Here is a 19,354-nt window from a genome sequence, read left to right as displayed (position 1 = left end):
GATCATTTTCAATGTGTTTTGGTGATGAGGCATATACGGTGTTATGTCTTTCGTTGGTGATTATCTGTGTCCTATCCGAATGTCCCAGCTCTTATGTTTTATATGCAAAGAATGTATTCGAATATATTGTAATGTGTTTTTATTTTTTTTAAAACGTTTTGTTTTAAGTGCTTTTCTTTTCAATTATATATATATATAGAGTGTGCTAAAATACGATTGACACGGACTGAATAATCAATATTTTGGTCGCCAATAAACCTTAAATAATGGGTGCTCTATCACTTTTTTGTTGATAAAATTTAAAATCCACTAAAAATACTAGTGAAAAACTAGATAGAGGTGTCTCATCGCAATTTAATTACTTGATGAATGAAAATTAATCGATGAGTTCCTTGCATGACATATGATTTACAATCAATCTTAAAAGAATTCATGTTATAAGTTTCGAATTCAAAATTCGAAGCAAAATTATGAGATTTTATGGATAAGAGGGACAAGATAAACTTTCGTCGAGTATAATTTTTCAAATGTCATTGTATGTAGTGATGAACTTAAGATTTCGCATGAGAAGTGATTAAAGAATAATTATAAGAATAATCATACTATATATCTCAAGTTTTATATACATAATAAAAAAATTAAAAAATTGAGAGATGGTGACCGTCACCACCTTAGCTCCGTCGATGATTATATGTGCATTTTTTTATAAAAGAAAAATGCGTAAACTTTTTGATTCAAAAAAAAATGAAAAAAAATGAAAACAATAGACCTTGGCTTTTCACCAATCTTTCTCTATAAATACCCCACACTTCTTCTTTACAAAACCAACAACCCCACGAATACAACATTCATACACTCTCCATATCATCTTTCATATTGATTGCCCTAGCCAAAGAACCAAAAGATGAATTTTGGAATTGGCCCAATGGCATTAAACAACCCTGTCAAGCAGAAGAAGATTCAAGGCTCTGTTGTTGTAGTGAAGAAGAACCTTTTGGACTACAATGACTTAAATGACTTCCAATCTGGCCCTGCTGATACCATTCTTGAAATGTTAGGCCAAAGGGTTTCCCTGCGACTCGTTAGTGCTGAAAAGACTGACCCTAGTAAGCTCATTTCCCTCCTTGATATAATATATATATATATATATATATATATATATATATATATATATTTATATATTCTTTAACTTTCTTTCAAGTTCATTTTGTACATATGTTTAATTTAAGCAAATGCTTAAATTCATAATATATATAATTTACATATTATAGCCCTAATTTAGCATATAATCGCATGAGATTTCATATTATTTTTTCTTAATTATTTCAAATAAAAATAATAAAACTTGCAAGTTTTTCTAGTAATACGAAAGTTTTAATATAATCATGAACCTTACTGTACTAATTATTGACGATTATTGAAAATCTTAACTAATTATTTTTGGCCGATTTATTACTTTGTTATATACATACATTTATACAACTTTGTTAAAAGTATAAAAATTAAAAATTTTGAGTTTATATTATAAAACTTTTGAGATTTAATACTTTCATGTGATATTTTAAAAGTTTGTTGCAAGAGTTTAGTTAATTTAATTAAGATGGCAACGTTGGATGTTGGTAATTGGAAAGCAAGTTGTCAGACCAAAGCTTGACAGCACGTGCTTAAGAAAAGCATGTACACACAGAGACATCATCTTCATTCTCTTGTCTTGATAAGATGATGCATATTTGTCTTTACTCTAAATTATTTTGTAATTTTATAGACGTAATTTAATTTATACTAATGGGACAAAAAATATTTGGATAAAAATATTCAATTATTTGCTTCCATCCAAAATGTTGTTTATTTTTTATTTTTTAACTCGACCAAAAAAATGTAAAAGACAAAGAAAACATTATACGGTTATTAAATCAAATTATGAATAACTTTTTTTAATCGGTCAAAATCAAATAAAAATTTAACTTAATAGAGATTCTCAATAATTTAAAAAAAATAAAATTAATAAATATTATAAATTTAATAACATCCTAACTGTATCGTAATTTAATTTTATTAATTTAACTATAATGTTACACTGATTCATACAATAAACTCGAATCGATATTTATATAATCATTGTTAATAATCAATCAAATTATGTTTTTGAGAGTGCTTTTGACATATTTCACCGATGTGCCTTAATATGTAGCAAATATGTTGGGAGGAAAGATGGGAGCCCCGGCTTATTTACAGAACTGGAATTTTACACCAGTGTTAGGGGACTGTAAGTTCACCGTTAGCTTTGCTTGGGCTGAGGACTTCGGCACACCGGGAGCTATCTTAGTACGAAATGCTCACCATGGTGAATTCTACCTCAAGACCGTCACACTCGACGATGTTCCTGGTCGAGGTCCAATCCACTTTGTTTGTAACTCTTGGGTCTACCCTGACGAAAAATACCCAAGCGATCGCGTTTTCTTTGCTAACAAGGCAAGTAATTCTACCGTGATCAAGATTGCGTTACTAATGTTTCCATCAGATAGAGTGACATATAAAGTGTTTTTGGTATTATATTTGTGCAGACGTATCTTCCGAATGAAATGCCAGGACCACTTCGTAAGTACAGAGAGGAAGAGCTAAGGGTCTTGAGAGGAAATGGTGAAGGAGAGCTCAAAGAATGGGACCGCGTCTATGACTATGCTTTGTACAATGATTTGGGGGATCCTGATAAGGGTCAAGATTATAACCGCCAGACCCTTGGAGGGAGTCTCGAGTATCCTTATCCCCGTAGGGGAAGAACAGGCAGACCGCCGACCAAAACAGGTTAGAGATTTACATTTCGGATGAGTTATGGGGTGTTTTCTTTATCTTGAGTATGATCTGATAATGTTTCCGTTTCTTACCAGATAAGAGTTGCGAGAGCAGGCTGCCACTCGCAAAGAGCTTGTTCATTTATGTTCCGAGAGATGAGAAATTTGGTCACGTGAAGTTGTTAGACTTTGTCGGTAATGGACTCAGTGCCTTACCTCAAAATATCTTTCCAATTTTCGAAGCTCTTTGTGGCAATCCACCAAAAGAGTTCGACTCTTTTAATGAAGTTCTGAGAGTACTCTATGGAGGTAACATCAGAAGCCTGATCCCCAACGAGAAGCTAAAGGAACTACTTGATTATCCTGTGCCTCAAGTTATTCAAGGTATAGAATGTATGGTAACTTATTTGAATGCTTCATATCTCCATTTCGTTGCACAGTAGATTTGATAAAATCATCTGTCAAGTCATAAATAGTTAAAGAGAGGTGCATAATTATTTAGCAGTACTATTTTGCCTAGCCATTTATTTACTTTGCAATTTCAATCAATGAGCAGACAGTACAAGTGCATGGCGAACAGATGCAGAATTCGCTAGAGAAATGCTTGCTGGAGTGAACCCCGTCGTTATTCGAAGTCTTGAAGTAAGCTTAAGCCTGAAAACTTTAGAGTCATTTTCTTTCAAATTTTCCTGTCTTTTCTCAATGGTGAAGAAGTTTTGTAACCGACCCTGAATCGATTTGCAGGAATTTCCTCCAAAAAGCAAGCTAGATCCTAAAATATACGGTAACCAAAACAGTCTCATAAGGAAAGAACACATAGAGTGTAACCTGGGTGGATACACTATAGAACAGGTAATATGCTTCACATCTGATTTTTTTATTACACCATAAACCATGAAACTGAAAGGGGGTTTGATTCACAGGCATTAATGGGCAACAAGCTATTCATATTGGATCATCATGATTCGTTGATGCCATACCTGAGGAGGATAAACACTACCACTACAAAAACTTATGCATCCAGGACACTGCTCTTTTTGACTGCTGATGGGACTTTGAAGCCATTAGCAATCGAATTAAGTTATCCACATCCAGAGGCTGATATCTATGGTTGTGTCAGCAAAGTGTACACGCCGGCGGAAGAGGGAGTTGAGGGTAGCATATGGCAATTGGCTAAAGCTTATGTGGCTGTGAATGACTCTGGTTATCATCAGCTTATAAGCCACTGGTATGGAATCTGTCAATGAAGGGTGAGTTTTTAATTTGAACAGAGGGGTTTTTAATGCCTTCGGGTTTTGGTCACAGGTTGAACACTCATGCAGTGATTGAGCCATTTGTGATTGCAACAAACAGGCAGCTAAGCGTTGTTCATCCAATTTATAAGCTTCTCCAACCTCATTTCCGTGACACAATGAATATAAATGCATTGGCTAGGCAAACTTTGATTAATGCAAATGGTATTCTAGAGTTGACGGTTTTCCCTGGAAAATATGCCATGGAGATGTCATCTGCAATTTACAAGAGTTGGAATTTTCTTGAGCAGGCTCTCCCCGTTGATCTCAAGAAAAGGTAAAATCTTATAGCTCCAAAGTGGCAAAAAATGAAAGGTTCATCGATATTTAGTGGACTGATAGCTTAATTTCCATGCTTCTCTATCCAGAGGAATTGCTGTTGATGACAAGAACTCACCACGTGGTCTTCGCCTACTGATAGAAGACTATCCTTATGCTGTTGACGGGCTAGAGATCTGGTTTGCAATTGAAAAATGGGTCAGAGACTATTGCTCCTTCTACTACACGTCTGATGCAATGGTTCAACAAGACCCTGAACTTCAAGCCTGGTGGAAAGAACTTCGAGAGAGAGGTCATGGTGACAAGAAAGATGAGCCATGGTGGCCTAGCATGCAGACTCTCGAAGAGCTGATTCATTCCTGCACCATTATAATATGGGTTGCTTCTGCTCTCCATGCAGCTGTCAACTTTGGGCAATACCCTTACGCGGGCTACCTTCCAAACCGCCCTACCATCAGCCGTATGTTCATGCCTGAAAAAGGCAGTCCTGAATATGCTGAGCTCGAAACCAACTTCGAAAGGGTTTTCCTGAAAATAGTTACTTCCCAGCTGATGACTCTCCTCGGCGTTTCCCTGATAGAAATCCTGTCCAAGCATTCTCCAGACGAGGTGTACCTCGGACAAAGAAGCGACCCTGACAAATGGACAACTGATGCAGCACCATTGAAAGCTTTCAATGATTTCGGAAACAAGCTTTCACAGATTGAGCAAAGGATTATTCAGATGAATCATGATAAGACATTGAAGAATCGTTCTGGCCCAGTCAATGTGCTATACACTCTATTGTTCCCTACCAGTGAAAGTGGACTCACTGGCAAGGGAATTCCCAACAGTGTCTCAATCTAAAGAACTTCTTTGCAAAATCTATGAAAATAAATATTGGTATTGCTACTTGGGCTTAGCCCAAATGGTAAAAGTGGTGGTATCCATAGGTTCTAGTTTATAGCTGTCCTTGTCCTAAAAGAAAATAAAGGTTGCTATCATTGCAACTCATCAATAAAATTTCCAATGCGAGTGTATTGTGTTTTCTTTAATAATATTCGCAGAGTCAAAGACCTCTTTTCTCCGTCACTATTCAATGAGTAAATGTGTATTTATTTAATGAGATTATGATTTATGATTATTGTAAGTTTTGTGCGTGTGTCAATCTTTCTAATTGGACTTTTGATTAATTTGAAATTTAGTTATGCTTAATTAAATCCATCATTAATCAATAACATTGATAAATTAAATGTTTAAGCAAGCTAAATGTTTTTAATGAGCATTTAGATCTTTTACAATTCTAATGTTTTGAGAGATACTTTAGAATTTATACATAGTGACAAAATCGGAAAGAACAAAAACCCAAAACCCTTTTTTCACAAAGAGAAAAGTTATAGGGTACAAATATATTTCTTTGTCTTTTTTTTCATTTTTTGTTCATTTTTCACAATTTTTTATAGTATGATATTTATATATTATAAAAAATTTTCAAATTTTAATATAAAATATATTAAAATCAAAAAATTTTATTTTAATTTTTATAAAAATAATAAAAAAACAAATGTTTAGAGATGGAAAGAGTACAACGTTACACAAGAAAAATTCAGAATTTCATAATTTTAAAATATAAGGTCAAAGTGTAAATTAGTGAAAGTACAAGGACTTGAATCTAATTCGTTGCAGTACCCGAGAAGCTAATGAAAGTTTCTCCTGTTCTATAAAACCCCCCACAAAAGAAAAACTGGCACCAAGTAAAAAATTTTTATTCCACTACAACTTCTCTATTCAAATCTTGCGGAAAAGAAATTCAAAAAGGAAAAAGAAAAGAAATCTTTCAATCTTGATCTCAATTCGGTTTTTTTGTGAATAAAAAGAAATTCAAATGTCGAATTCGCAGCCGGATTCGAACGTTTTCAGCGTTCGAATCGTGTCCATTGATCATTACATGGCACTGCCCATCTCCGGCTACGATACTTGCTATAGTAGCTTTCAAGGTACGACTTCTTTTTTATTTTTTTTTTCGGTTTTTTAATAGTCTCTTTATTGTTGAGTAAATTCTGAAACGTTTGATTAGCTACTCTTTAGTTGTAGTGAAGCCGAAATGTTTATGAATTTTGAGTTTATTATTAAATTCAATTGTTTGAAATTTTGAAGGTGAAAGAGTGAATGAAGTTTCGGTTTTAAGAATTTATGGATCCACTTCCACACCGACTATGAATATAAGAATCAGCAATTGAATTGAGCTTGCCACATCCAACAGGGGATAAATTTGGTGTTGTTAGCAAGGTGTATACTCCAATGGAACATGGAGTTGAGGGTTCTATTTGGCAATTTGCTAAAGCTTTTGTAGCTATCAACGATTGTGCTCATCATCAGTTGATAAGCCATTGGTAAAAACCTGTCAATATAGGCTTAGGTTTTTTTTATATATTAGCAAAATTAGTAATCAGTTTGTAGTTAATTTGTGTGTCTTTGACTACTTTGGTCTCTGTAGGTTGAACACTCATGCAGTTTTAGAGCCATTCGTGATTGCAACAAACAAGCAGCTGAGTGTGGTTCATCTAATTTGTAAGCTTCTCCACCCTCACTTTCGTGACACCATGACTATTAATGCATTGGCCAGGGAACTTCTTGTGAATGCAGGTGGAGTAATAAAGATAACATTTTGCTCGGGAAAATATTCCATGGAGATGTCATCAGAAATCTATAAGAGTTGGAATTTCTTTGACCAAGCACTCCCCAGTGATCTCAAGAAAAGGTAATCAGAGTCTTAATGACAAATGAATTGAATCCTCTCTCTATATATATAATATGCTTTAATGGAAATGACATCAATCGTCTTCTATTCTCTATATATATTCAGAGGAATTGCAGTTGATGATACAAATTCCCTACATGGTCTTCGACTACTGATAAAAGACTATCCATATGCTGTTGATGGGTTGAAAATCTGGTTTGCCATTGAAAAATGGGTGAGAGACTATTGCTCCTTCTACTATAAGACGGATGGAATGGTTCAACAGGACCCTGAGGTTCAAGCCTAGTGGAAGGAACTCCGAGAGGTGGGTCATGGTTACAAGAAAGATTAGCCATGGTGGCGTAAAATGCAAACTCGTGAAGAGCTGATAGAATCTTGCACCATTATCATATGGATTGCTTCTGCTCCCCATGCAGCTGTCAACTTCGGACAATTCGCCTATGCAGGCTACTCCCTAAACCGTCCAACACTAAGTCGTAGGCTCATGCCTGAGAAAGGCACTCCTGAATATGCTGAACTTGAGAAAAACCCCGATAAGGTTTTCTTCAGAACAATTACTTCGCAGCTGCAAACCTTCATTGGCATGTCTGTGGTAGAAGTTTTGTCAAAGCACGCATCAAGGAGGATAAACAAGCAATCTTTTGTATGGAAGAGCATCATTAAACCCATGACTGAAGCTGATGTGTGCAGTTTCGTTTTACGTGGAGGTCTTGGCTACATTTTAGGAAGAGGGGATTACCTTAATTTTTGGAGCGATGAGTGGATTGAAGGAATTATCCTTAAACAATTGTGCCCAAGGATTTTCACATTAGCAACTAACAAGTTAGGCAAAGTAAGAGAATTTGGCCAATGGGTTTAAGGAGAATGGCAATGGAAAGTGGAGTTAAGACGAAATTTGTTTGGTTGGGAGATGGAGAAGTGAGAAAATTTGATGAACATTATAAATGTTCATCCAGTGGTTAAAGGGTATGAAGATACGATTGTGTGGAAATGAAGTCCTAGTGGAAAGTATTCTGTTAGCTCTTTTTGTACATTTTTGGCTTCAAGAGATAAGCAGGTGAACGATTTGTGGAGCAAGGTGTGGCAAGGAAATGTTCCTATGAAAGTCGAGGTCTTTAGTTGGCGTCTTCTTAAGGAAAAAGTTGTAGTTAAAGCAGAGTTGGTCAAGACAAGTCTATTAAGGGTTGACTCTGCAATTTGTGTTTTATGTAGGGAGAAAGAGGAGACAGTCGATCATTTATTTTTTGAATGTATAGAGAGCTAGAAGATTTGGTCGAGCTGGGTTGATCAATGAGGGTTACAATGGGCAGCTCAAGCCAAAGCGAACCCCTTTTTCTTGATTAGAATGAACTTGTAAGGGTAAGGGATAAGAGGGTATGGCGTTTGGTTTTTTTGCCATTGTGTGGACTATTTGGCTAATGAGGAATGAGATCGTGTTCCAAGGTAAGAATTGGGGCGATGACCAATGTTGGGACCTTGTTAGAGTTAAGGTTGCATGGTGGGCAAAAGCTAAATGGCTAGTTGACTTTCAACAATTAGAACAAACTATCAGATGCCTTGAGGTGAATAGACTTCACACTAGGATTAGGGGAGGTAGACAAACGGTTGAATGGGAACCACTTAATAGAGGCTTTCTTAAATTCAATGTAGATGGAGCAGCTAAGGGTAACCCATGTCAAGCCGCTATTAGAGGTGTGTTAAGGGAGGAGGAGGGGGTCGTTAAAATTTTGTTCTCTATTCCTATAGGAATTTCCAAGGCTAACACTGCTGAAGTGATGGCAATTAAAGAGGCTTTCAAACTATTTGGAGTCTCTAAATGGGTGGGAAGTCATTGCTTGATAGTGGAGAGTGATTCATAAAATACAGTTAGTTGGGTTTACAAACCCGATAAAGCCCCATGGAGACTTAGTAAAGACATCCTTGTCTTGGAAGGAATTCAGAAGAGGATAAGGGAATGGCAGCTTAGGAAGATTAATAGGGAGGCAAATGGGGTAGCTGATGAGTTGGCTAAATCTGGGGTTCAAAAAGAAGAAAACCTTGTTCTTGTATTTAATTAATTCTTTTTTATATGCATCTTCTTTACCACATTTTGCTGAGCTTCTTTAGTTTTATTGATCCTGGGCTGACCCGTTTTCAATTTGACTTTTGTATGGTGCAAACAGCTTGAATGTTGACTCTTTTTTTTTTTTTAGATTAATGCTCTATACTCAGGTGTTAGAATTCTGACTATAAAGATGATTAATAATTCTTTGGGGGTATGATGCTTCAGAGAAAGATCTGTCATCCGTTGATATTCAGTCATCATGTTTAGGTTTCACCCTCCCTTCCTTTAAGTTTTAGAAAAAAAAAAAAAGAAAAAAAAAATTGAAAGAAAAAAGAGAAAAGGAAAAAAGAAGAAACAAAGAAAGAAAAGAAAAAGAGAAAAAGAAAAAAGGTAAAAAATTGTCCATTGATTTCTTATAGCACCAAATAACTATTATTCAGTGATTTTTGTTTATTTGAGCATTTTGTTGGACTTTGTTCGATCTAATGGGGAAGGATTGGCTAAGGTCTCTTAGACGAGGTTTTATTTTTCTGATCCCTTTTAGGTCATTCTTGTAGGGGTTTTGCTTTGTTGCTCTCTTTTTACTCTATAGGAGAGAAGTTGAATCTCTTTTTATTCGGTGATTTCCTTGCTTCCAGTTGATGATCTTGCTTGTGGCTGTTCTGTTGGCACGGTCGCTTTTAAGGACCTTTTGGGTTAAGATCTTTCACTTTTTTTTTTCACTACTTCTCTTCGTTAAAGGTATTTGATTTTTTTCTTTTGATGATTTCTCTTGTTGCTTTAATATTGGTTTTGGAGGGAAGCTGGGGTCTTGTCTCTCTGCTCTTTAGTTGTTTTTTTATGTTCTTGTTGCTCATTTCCTTGTAGACCTTGTTTTTGTTTAGGGGTCATCTTCGAGTTTATGCTGGACATGCTGTTTTGGCTCAAGTTAGGGTCTCTCTCATTATTTATATATATATATTTAAAAAAAGAGAAAAAAAAAAGGAAAAAGGAATGGAAAAATAAAAAAGGAAAAAAAAAAGAAAGAAAAAAAAAAGAGAAATGACAGTAGAAAAAATGGAAAAAAAAAAAGGGGAAAGGAAAAACAAAGCAAAAGAAGAAATAAAACAAACAAAGAGGAAAAAATAAAGGAATAAAGGGATTAAGCTCTTTGTTGTGTCAAGCAAAAGGGGAAAGGAAAGGAGGTTGTGATTTCTCCCCTACTGAGGGTGTGATGGGTTGAGGGTTATTCTTGAAGGTTGGGGAGGTCAAGAGGTTTTAGGATTATTAATTTGGTTGATTGAGAGGTAAATAAGGCATGTCTAGGGGCTCACTGGTGAGTTTTTCCACTTAAGGAGGAAGGTGTCTTGAGCTTTTATTTATTATTATTATTATTATTTTTAGTGTCTCTTTCTGTTAGTTCTTTTTTAGTTGGGGTGTAATCAGGGACAGACCCTCCTTATATGATGCCCCCCCTAAAACTTTTAAAAATTTTTTCATAACATATAAAAATTTTTAAATTTTTTAATATATTCTATTACTAGCTCCCTCAAAATAATATTTTATTTAATAATTAATGTAAATAAAAAATAATAAAATGATTTCACTTATCTCACTCAACTTTAAATTTTTTTAATTTATATTATTATTTTTATTTACATTTGTTTATTGTTTTCATTTTTATTCCATTTGTTCATATGTTATAAGTTTCTATAAATATTTTTTCCCAAATTTCTACAAACCATTAACCATATTCTTTTTCTTTCCTTTTTATTATGTAATATGTGGTATCTACCTTCTAATTGCCATGTTCTTCTTTTTTATGTTACAAAAATTTTATTTTCTATGATTTTAATCTTTAAAAATTAATAAATTATTATATAGTTCTCAAATATAAATTATAATATTACATTGTTACTTAAAATTTCATCAACGTATCATTTTTTTATTAATCCTAATTATGTAAAAGAAAATTAATTTGAGTATATTTTTTTATATGTTTTACATTTTATATTTAGTTAAAGTAAAATTCTCTTGAATATATAGCATTTAAATAATTCTAATTATATAACAAAAAATTATTAATCTTATAAATCGTTTTTAACTATTTATATTTTACAAGTTATAGTTTTATATTTAGTTTCATATTTCTATTATCAATATTTTTATTGTTGATTGAATTTAACATATTAGCTTTTTAAAATTTTTAACTCTTATTCAACTGTGTTTGACCCCACTAATAAAATTTGGCTAGCTCCGCCCCTGGGTGTAATTTTTTTGGTTGCTTGGATGTTTTCTTAAAGGATTCTCCTTGTTTAAGTGAGGGATTTTGTCATGGATGCTTTGGGATAGGGGGATTTTCGAGGAGGGGGGATTTTCCTTTTTTAGGGTTGGGGGCCTTCTTTTCTTTGGGTGGTTCTTCTGCTAGTCTTTTGCAGATTTTTTCTACGAGTTGATGGGTTCTTGTGTCCTCCTTTTGGATGGTGCGTTGACTCTCCCTTGCTTAAGCTTTACAGAGGACTTCGTTGCTTGAGTCATGTTCTTCAGGGTGTGTTGGTATGGCGGGGAGTGGGGATGTGTTTCGGAAGCTCTTACGCTGAACTTGTGATGAATCCGATGCTGTCTGGGTTGGCTTGTCTAAGATACTGTGGTTAATGCTACCAAGAAGGGGTTTTCGTTGATGATACGATCCCCTGGGGTTTTTGTTTCTGTTCTGCGAATTACCAGGCTACTTTTGGATCAAGGGTCTCTTGAATTCGATTGTTTGGACTCTGCTATCCGTTGGACCTTCGTTTTGGTCCTCTTGCTGTTTGTTGCCACTAAGTCTCCGTTTTAAGGCTTTTCAATCTGATGATTGGTGCTACTTTTGTTTTGAATGGTCTTCTCCCATGTTTCTTAAGTGATTCTTTTACTATGTAACTTCTGGTGGCACGAGAAAGGTTGACTTCACATGATAAGATCCTAGCTGTGGGAGTTTTTCCTTGCTTGTTGGGTTGGGGGGTTTTGTTATTTGCAATCGAATAGAATTAGGGCGATTTTTGTATTCTGGCACCTTTTCTTGTTCATGGTGCTATGCTGCCAATTTCTTTTTGGGCAGATTCTTTTTGATACAGGTGTACAGGTTCCATCTAGCCTAGGCAACTATTATGCCATCAAGAGTCTTTTAGGCAATTAAGACTAAAGACTTGAAATGACACGTTGAAGGCTAGCTCAATAAAACTTCACCTTTCAAAAAAAAAAAGTAAAATGAAAGACAATGTCATTAAGCTTTCGTTGCATATTTATGCAAGACTATCATAACTAAACCTCCCTTACTCCCAAAAAGTTTCATGGAAAAGGTAAAATTAGAGGCAAATCACTCCCAATGCAATACTCGTGAATTTATATATATATATATATATATGGACAGATTCAACGGTGCAACACACTTGACAACCGACTAATTGATAATAAGGGCAAAATTTTGGGAGAAATTTGTGGTAGTAATTAAGTCCTAACACTACCAAGAGGAGTCGCTGTCAATTGTTAAGTCTTGGAAGTTAATTTGATTTCATACGTCATGCAAAAAGTTGGATCTATTACGGGATAAATGGTATATCATCACGTCTGAAACATCTGTAATCTATTTTAATTAAAAATTTTACAAAAACATTAATTAACCTTTTGAAAATATTCAAAAAAATCTAATCAATTTTATTCAATATATACCATTTATCCCCTCATCTTGATATCTTGATTTCTCATTACACGTCCAAAAAATTGAATTCAATAATAATTCAAGTCACGGACTTATACATATGGACAGATTGAATGTGCAACGCACTTGACTTCAAGTGTATTATTTGCTAGAAATTAAGCAGGCCTCCTTCACACTACCAAGAGGAGTCACCCTCAATTGTCAGTCTTGAGAATAAAACCAATTTCACATGCCATGCAAAAGTTAGAAATTCTTCATGCCATGCAAAAGTTAGAAATTCTCCATGCCATGCAAAAATTATCCTCCCTTCCACACCGATCAGAAATGGGAGGGGCTCCCACCAGAGGCGACTTTAAAAATTTAATAAATTTTTTTGTTTTTTAAAATTTTAAATTTTTTTTTTTAAAAGAGAACACAAGCATCACGAGGCTCTCTGCCATGTCCTCAAAAATGTTGAAGGTTTGGAGAAAACCCAAGCTGGTTCCCAAGCATCTCATCTAAATTGGGTTTTGTTCTTTGATTCACAATTACACACAGGTTGATCCAATCCTGTCATTCTTTCATAAATATGTTTATCTTTCGTTGTGTAATTTAATTTATGATATAAATAAAAAAAGGATCTAATATTTTATGTGAGCATTGAATAATTTTTCATTGAATAACTTAATTTATGATAAAAATAAGGTAATCCAATCGTCTATTTTTTTTTTTTGAGGCAATCCAATCGTCTATTAAGTTAGAATGAGTTTAAATAAATATAAAAGAAAAATCTTAAAGATAATTAATTATGATTGAAATGATAAAATAACAAATGGTGTGGTGATAAAAAAAAAAGAGATCCACAATAATAAATGCTCGAAAATGTGAAGAGAAACATCCCCATCATCCTCACGTAAATAGTGTTGGGTTAGTTTTGTTCTTTATTATATGATTCACAGACTACACGTGTAGGCTTTCCCCAATTTATTGCTATCTCTTCGCTATATTGATAGATATATAACTTTTGCCTTTATTTGAAAAAATTCATATCTTTGGTTATATAACTTAATTATAAATTTAAAATAAACAAATAACAGTCCAATATTTTATTATGATTGTTTAGACGGATTTTTTATTTATTTAATTTATTATTAGAATTTTATTTTTTTAAAATGTATGTTTTTATATTTTCAATGTCAAAATATCATAACAAATTTTTAACTTGTATGGCAAAAGACTTTCATTGACAAAAGCAGTTTGATTTGGGTAAAATATGCTTGTGGCCTTACAAAAGCTTAGTGCTGTATAATAACATATTGGCAATAGGACAGATTTATTCTTTTGACTTAACCAAAAAAATAACGGTCCAAAATTTTAAATTAACACTAATTTACTAGTAATATAAAATTTATGACATGATTTCATTTTAATATTTTATGTCTTTCACTGTGTAACTTAATTACAGTAAAGAAAATAGGGGAAATTGAATATTATACCCTTTTGCAACATGAATTTTTTTTTGTCCCATTTTTGCTCTAAATTTTTTAGTAATAAATACTGAAAAATATTGGAATCCAAATTGGTGCCAAACTTCTTCATTTGAAGGGTTAGGGACAAAAAATTCACAGGGCATTTACTTTTTTGTTTTAATATATGAATTACCTCTCCTCTATCTTTATGTATGTTGTGTAACCTATAATTAATTATATATATATATATATAACAGACAAAAATAAAATGGTCCAACATTTTATGTGAACACAAACACAAAATTTATGATTTTTCCTTTCCAAAAAATCAAAACTTTGTTGCGTTATGGGCAGAAAAAAGAATTATCCAAAAAAAATAAACTTTGGAAAGATAAAAATAAAAGTGATCCAACTCCAATTTTGATTTTTATTATATTCAAAAAAATATGGTCGGTGATGCAATAATCTTAAAAGAATTTTTGTTATAAGTTTCGAATTCAAAATTTAAAACAAAATTATGAGATGAGAAGAATAAGATAAATTCTCATCAAGCATAATTTTTTGAATTTCATCGTATGTAGTGACGGATCTAAGATTTTACATAACAGGTGATCAAAAAGTAATTATAAAAATAATTATATTATATATCTCAAGTTTTATATATATAATATAAAAAAATTAAAAATTGAGAGATGATGGCTATCACCACCTTAACTCCATCTATAATTGTATGTGCATTTTTTTTATAAAAGAAAAATACGTAAACTTTTTGAATTGAAAAAAAAGAAAGAATGAAAACAACATACGCACCAATCTTTCTCTATAAATACCCCACACTTCTTCTTTATAAAACCAACAACCCCACGAATACAGCATTCATACACTTTCCATATCATCCTTCATATTGGTTGCCCTAGCCAAAGAACCAAAAGATGAATTTTGGAATTGGCCCAATGGCATTGAACAATGCTGGCAAGCAGAAGAAGATTCAAGGCTCTGTTGTTGTAGTGAAGAAGAACCTTTTGGACTACAATGACTTAAATGACTTCCAATCTGGCCCTTCTGATACCATTCTTGAAATGTTAGGCCAAAGGGTATCCCTGCGACTCGTTAGTGCTGAAAAGACTGACCCTAGTAAGCTCATTTCCCTCCTTGATAATATATATATATATATATATTAAAATGCAAAGCATAAGCATTGCTTAAATTAAATGCTTATATATATATTCTTTAACTTTCTTTCTATTTCTTTTTGTACATATGTTTAATTTAGGCAAATGCTTAAATTCATAATATATATAATGTACATATTATAGACCTAATTTAGCATATAATCGCATGAGATTTCATATTATTTTATCTTAATTATTTCAAATAAAAATAATAAAACTTGCAAGTTTTTCTAGTAATATGAAAGTTTTAATATAATGTAATTTAATTTATACTAATGGGACAAAAAATAATTTGGATAAAAATATTCAATTATTTGCTTCCATCCCAAAATGTTTTTTATTTTTTAACTCAACAAAAAAAAAAGAAAAAAAAAAAGAAAACATTACTCTGTTATTAAATCAAATTATGAATAGCTTTTTTTATCGGTCAAAATCAAATAGAAATTTAACCTAATAGAGATTCTCAATAATTTAAGAGAAAATCAAGTTTATAAATATTATAAATTTAACAACATCCTAACTGTATTGTAATTTAATTTTGTTAATTTAACTGTAATGTTGCACTGATTCATACAATAAACTCAAATCTATATTTATATAATCATTGTTAATAATCAATCATATTATGTTTTTGAGAGTGCTTTTGACATATTTTGCCGATGTGCCTTAATTTGCAGCAAATATGTTGGGAGGAAAGATGGGAGCCCCGGCTTATTTACAGAACTGGAATTTTACACCAGTGTTAGGGGACTGTAAGTTCACCGTTAGCTTTGCTTGGGATGAGGACCTCGGCACACCGGGAGCTATCTTAGTACGAAATGCTCACCATGGTGAATTCTACCTCAAGACCGTCACACTCGACGATGTTCCTGGTCGAGGTCCAATCCACTTTGTTTGTAACTCTTGGGTCTACCCTGACGAAAAATACCAAAGCGATCGCGTTTTCTTTGCTAACAAGGCAAGTAATTCTGCCATGATCAAGATTGCGTTACTAATGTTTCCATCAGATAGAGTGACATATAAAGTGTTTTTGGTATTACATTTGTGCAGACGTATCTTCCGAATGAAATGCCAGGACCACTTCGTAAGTACAGAGAGGAAGAGCTAAGGGTCTTGAGAGGAAATGGTGAAGGAGAGCTCAAAGAATGGGACCGCGTCTATGACTATGCTTTGTACAATGATTTGGGGGATCCTGATAAGGGTCAAGATTATCAACGCCAGACTCTTGGAGGGAGTCTCGAGTATCCTTATCCCCGTAGGGGAAGAACAGGCAGACCGCCGACCAAAACAGGTTAGAGATTTACATTTCGGATGAGTTATGGGGTGTTTTCTTTATCTTGAGTATGATCTGATAATGTTTCCGTTTCTTACCAGATAAGAGTTGCGAGAGCAGGCTGCCACTCCCAAAGAGCTTGTTCATTTATGTTCCGAGAGATGAGAAATTTGGTCACGTGAAGTTGTTAGACTTTGTCGGCAATGGACTCAGTGCCTTACCTCAAAATATCTTTCCAATTTTCGAAGCTCTTTGTGGCAATCCACCAAAAGAGTTCGACTCTTTTAATGAAGTTCTGAGAGTACTCTATGGAGGTAACATCAGAAGCCTGATCCCCAACGAGAAGCTAAAGGAACTACTTGATTATCCTGTGCCTCAAGTTATTCAAGGTATAGAATGTATAGTAACTTATTTGAACGCTTCATATCTCCATTTCGTTGCACATTAGATTTGATAAAATCATCTGTCAAGTCATAAATAGTTAAAGAGATGTGCATAATTATCTAGCAATACTATTTTGCCTAGCCATTTATTTACTTTGCAATTTCAATCAATGAGCAGACAGTACAAGTGCATGGCGAACAGATGCAGAATTCGCTAGAGAAATGCTTGCTGGAGTGAACCCCGTCGTTATTCGTCGTCTTGAAGTAAGCTTAAGCCTGAAAACTTTAGAGTCATTTTCTTTCTAATTTTCCTGTCTTTTCTCAATGGTGAAGAAGTTTTGTAACCGACCCTGAATCGATTTGCAGGAATTTCCTCCAAAAAGCAAGCTAGATCCTAAAATATACGGTAACCAAAACAGTCTCATAAGGAAAGAACACATAGAGTGTAACCTGGGTGGATACACTATAGAACAGGTAATATGCTTCACATCTGATTTTTTTATTACACCATAAACCATGAAACTGAAAGGGGGTTTGATTCACAGGCATTAATGGGCAACAAGCTATTCATATTGGATCATCATGATTCGTTGATGCCATACCTGAGGAGGATAAACACTACCACTACAAAAACTTATGCATCCAGGACACTGCTCTTTTTGACTGCTGATGGGACTTTGAAGCCATTAGCAATCGAATTAAGTTATCCACATCCAGAGGCTGATATATATGGCTGTGTCAGCAAGGTGTACACGCCGACGGAAGAGGGAGTTGAGGGTAGCATATGGCAATTGGCTAAAGCTTATGTGGCTGTGAATGACTCTGGTTATCATCAGCTTATAAGCCACTGGTATAGAATCTGTTAATGAAGGGTGAGTTTTTAATTTGAACAGAGGGGTTTTTAATGCCTTCGGGTTTTGGTCACAGGTTGAACACTCATGCAGTGATTGAGCCATTTGTGATTGCAACAAACAGGCAGCTAAGCGTGGTTCATCCAATTTATAAGCTTCTCCAACCTCATTTCCGTGACACAGTGAATATAAATGCACTGGCTAGGCAAACTTTGATTAATGCAAATGGTATTCTAGAGTTGACGGTTTTCCCTGGAAAATATGCCATGGAGATGTCATCTGCAATTTACAAGAGTTGGAATTTCCTCGAGCAGGCTCTCCCCGTTGATCTCAAGAAGAGGTAAAATCTTATAGCTCCAAAGTGGTAAAAATGAAAGGTTCATCGATAATTAGTGGACTGATAGCTTAATTTCCATGCTTCTCTATCCAGAGGAATTGCTGTTGATGACAAGAATTCACCACGTGGTCTTCGCCTACTGATAAAAGACTATCCTTATGCTGTTGACGGGCTAGAGATCTGGTTTGCAATTGAAAAATGGGTCAGAGACTATTGCTCCTTCTACTACAAGTCTGATGCAATGGTTCAACAAGACCCTGAACTTCAAGCCTGGTGGAAAGAACTTCGAGAGAGAGGTCATGGTGACAAGAAAGATGAGCCATGGTGGCCTAGCATGCAGACTCTCGAAGAGCTGATTCATTCCTGCACCATTATAATATGGGTTGCTTCTGCTCTCCATGCAGCTGTCAACTTTGGGCAATACCCTTACGCGGGCTACCTTCCAAACCGCCCTACCATCAGCCGTATGTTCATGCCTGAAAAAGGCAGTCCTGAATATGCTGAGCTCGAAACCAACTTCGAAAGGGTTTTCCTGAAAATAGTTACTTCCCAGCTGATGACTCTCCTCGGCGTTTCCCTGATAGAAATCCTGTCCAAGCATTCTCCAGACGAGGTGTACCTCGGACAAAGAAGCGACCCTGATAAATGGACAACTGATGCAGCACCATTGAAAGCTTTCAATGATTTCGGAAACAAGCTTTCACAGATTGAGCAAAGGATTATTCAGATGAATCATGACAAGACATTGAAGAATCGTTCTGGTCCAGTCAATGTGCCATACACTCTACTGTTCCCTACCAGTGAAAGTGGACTTACTGGCAAGGGAATTCCCAACAGTGTCTCAATCTAAAGAGCTTCTGCGCAAAATCTATGAAAATCAATATTGGTATTGCTACTTGGGGTTAGCCCAAATGGTAAAACTGGTGGTATCCATAGATTCTAGTTTATAGCTCTCCTTGTCCTAAAAGAAAATAAAGGTTGCTATTATTGCAATACATCAATAAAATTTTCATTGTGAGTCCAATATGTTTTCTTTAATAATATTGGTAGAGTCAAGATTTTACAAT

The 19,354-nt window shown here is 34.5% G+C and overlaps 2 protein-coding genes and 1 pseudogene across 3 annotated transcripts; all 3 read left to right on the top strand.

Annotated features, from left to right (window-relative positions):
* The first annotated feature begins 831 nt into the window (after positions 1 to 831).
* Positions 832 to 5,465, top strand: LOC18600365 (putative linoleate 9S-lipoxygenase 5). The gene is made up of 9 exons (XM_088806444.1): positions 832 to 1,106; positions 2,192 to 2,472; positions 2,565 to 2,805; positions 2,889 to 3,176; positions 3,349 to 3,434; positions 3,537 to 3,644; positions 3,716 to 4,020; positions 4,098 to 4,361; positions 4,453 to 5,465. The coding sequence occupies exons 1-9, from the start codon at positions 905 to 907 to the stop codon at positions 5,207 to 5,209; spliced, it is 2,532 nt and encodes an 843-aa protein (XP_088662570.1). The 5' UTR covers positions 832 to 904; the 3' UTR covers positions 5,210 to 5,465.
* A 626-nt stretch (positions 5,466 to 6,091) lies between these two features.
* LOC18600366 (putative linoleate 9S-lipoxygenase 5) lies at positions 6,092 to 9,156 on the top strand (annotated as a pseudogene). The gene is made up of 4 exons (XR_016026197.1): positions 6,092 to 6,339; positions 6,500 to 6,735; positions 6,840 to 7,103; positions 7,209 to 9,156. The product of XR_016026197.1 is annotated as a putative linoleate 9S-lipoxygenase 5 (transcript).
* A 5,985-nt stretch (positions 9,157 to 15,141) lies between these two features.
* Positions 15,142 to 19,311, top strand: LOC18600367 (putative linoleate 9S-lipoxygenase 5). The gene is made up of 9 exons (XM_018122268.2): positions 15,142 to 15,405; positions 16,121 to 16,401; positions 16,494 to 16,734; positions 16,818 to 17,105; positions 17,278 to 17,363; positions 17,466 to 17,573; positions 17,645 to 17,949; positions 18,027 to 18,290; positions 18,381 to 19,311. Exons 1-9 carry the CDS (start codon positions 15,204 to 15,206, stop codon positions 19,135 to 19,137), a joined length of 2,532 nt encoding a protein of 843 aa, XP_017977757.2. The 5' UTR covers positions 15,142 to 15,203; the 3' UTR covers positions 19,138 to 19,311.
* Positions 19,312 to 19,354: the final 43 nt, after the last annotated feature.

This window comes from Theobroma cacao, chromosome 5, assembly GCF_053813885.1.
Source record: "Theobroma cacao isolate CCN51 chromosome 5, ASM5381388v1, whole genome shotgun sequence".
NCBI lineage: Eukaryota > Viridiplantae > Streptophyta > Magnoliopsida > Malvales > Malvaceae > Theobroma > Theobroma cacao.
Note: the sequence above shows the minus strand (reverse complement) of the source record. Positions and strands in the feature narration are given on the sequence as shown.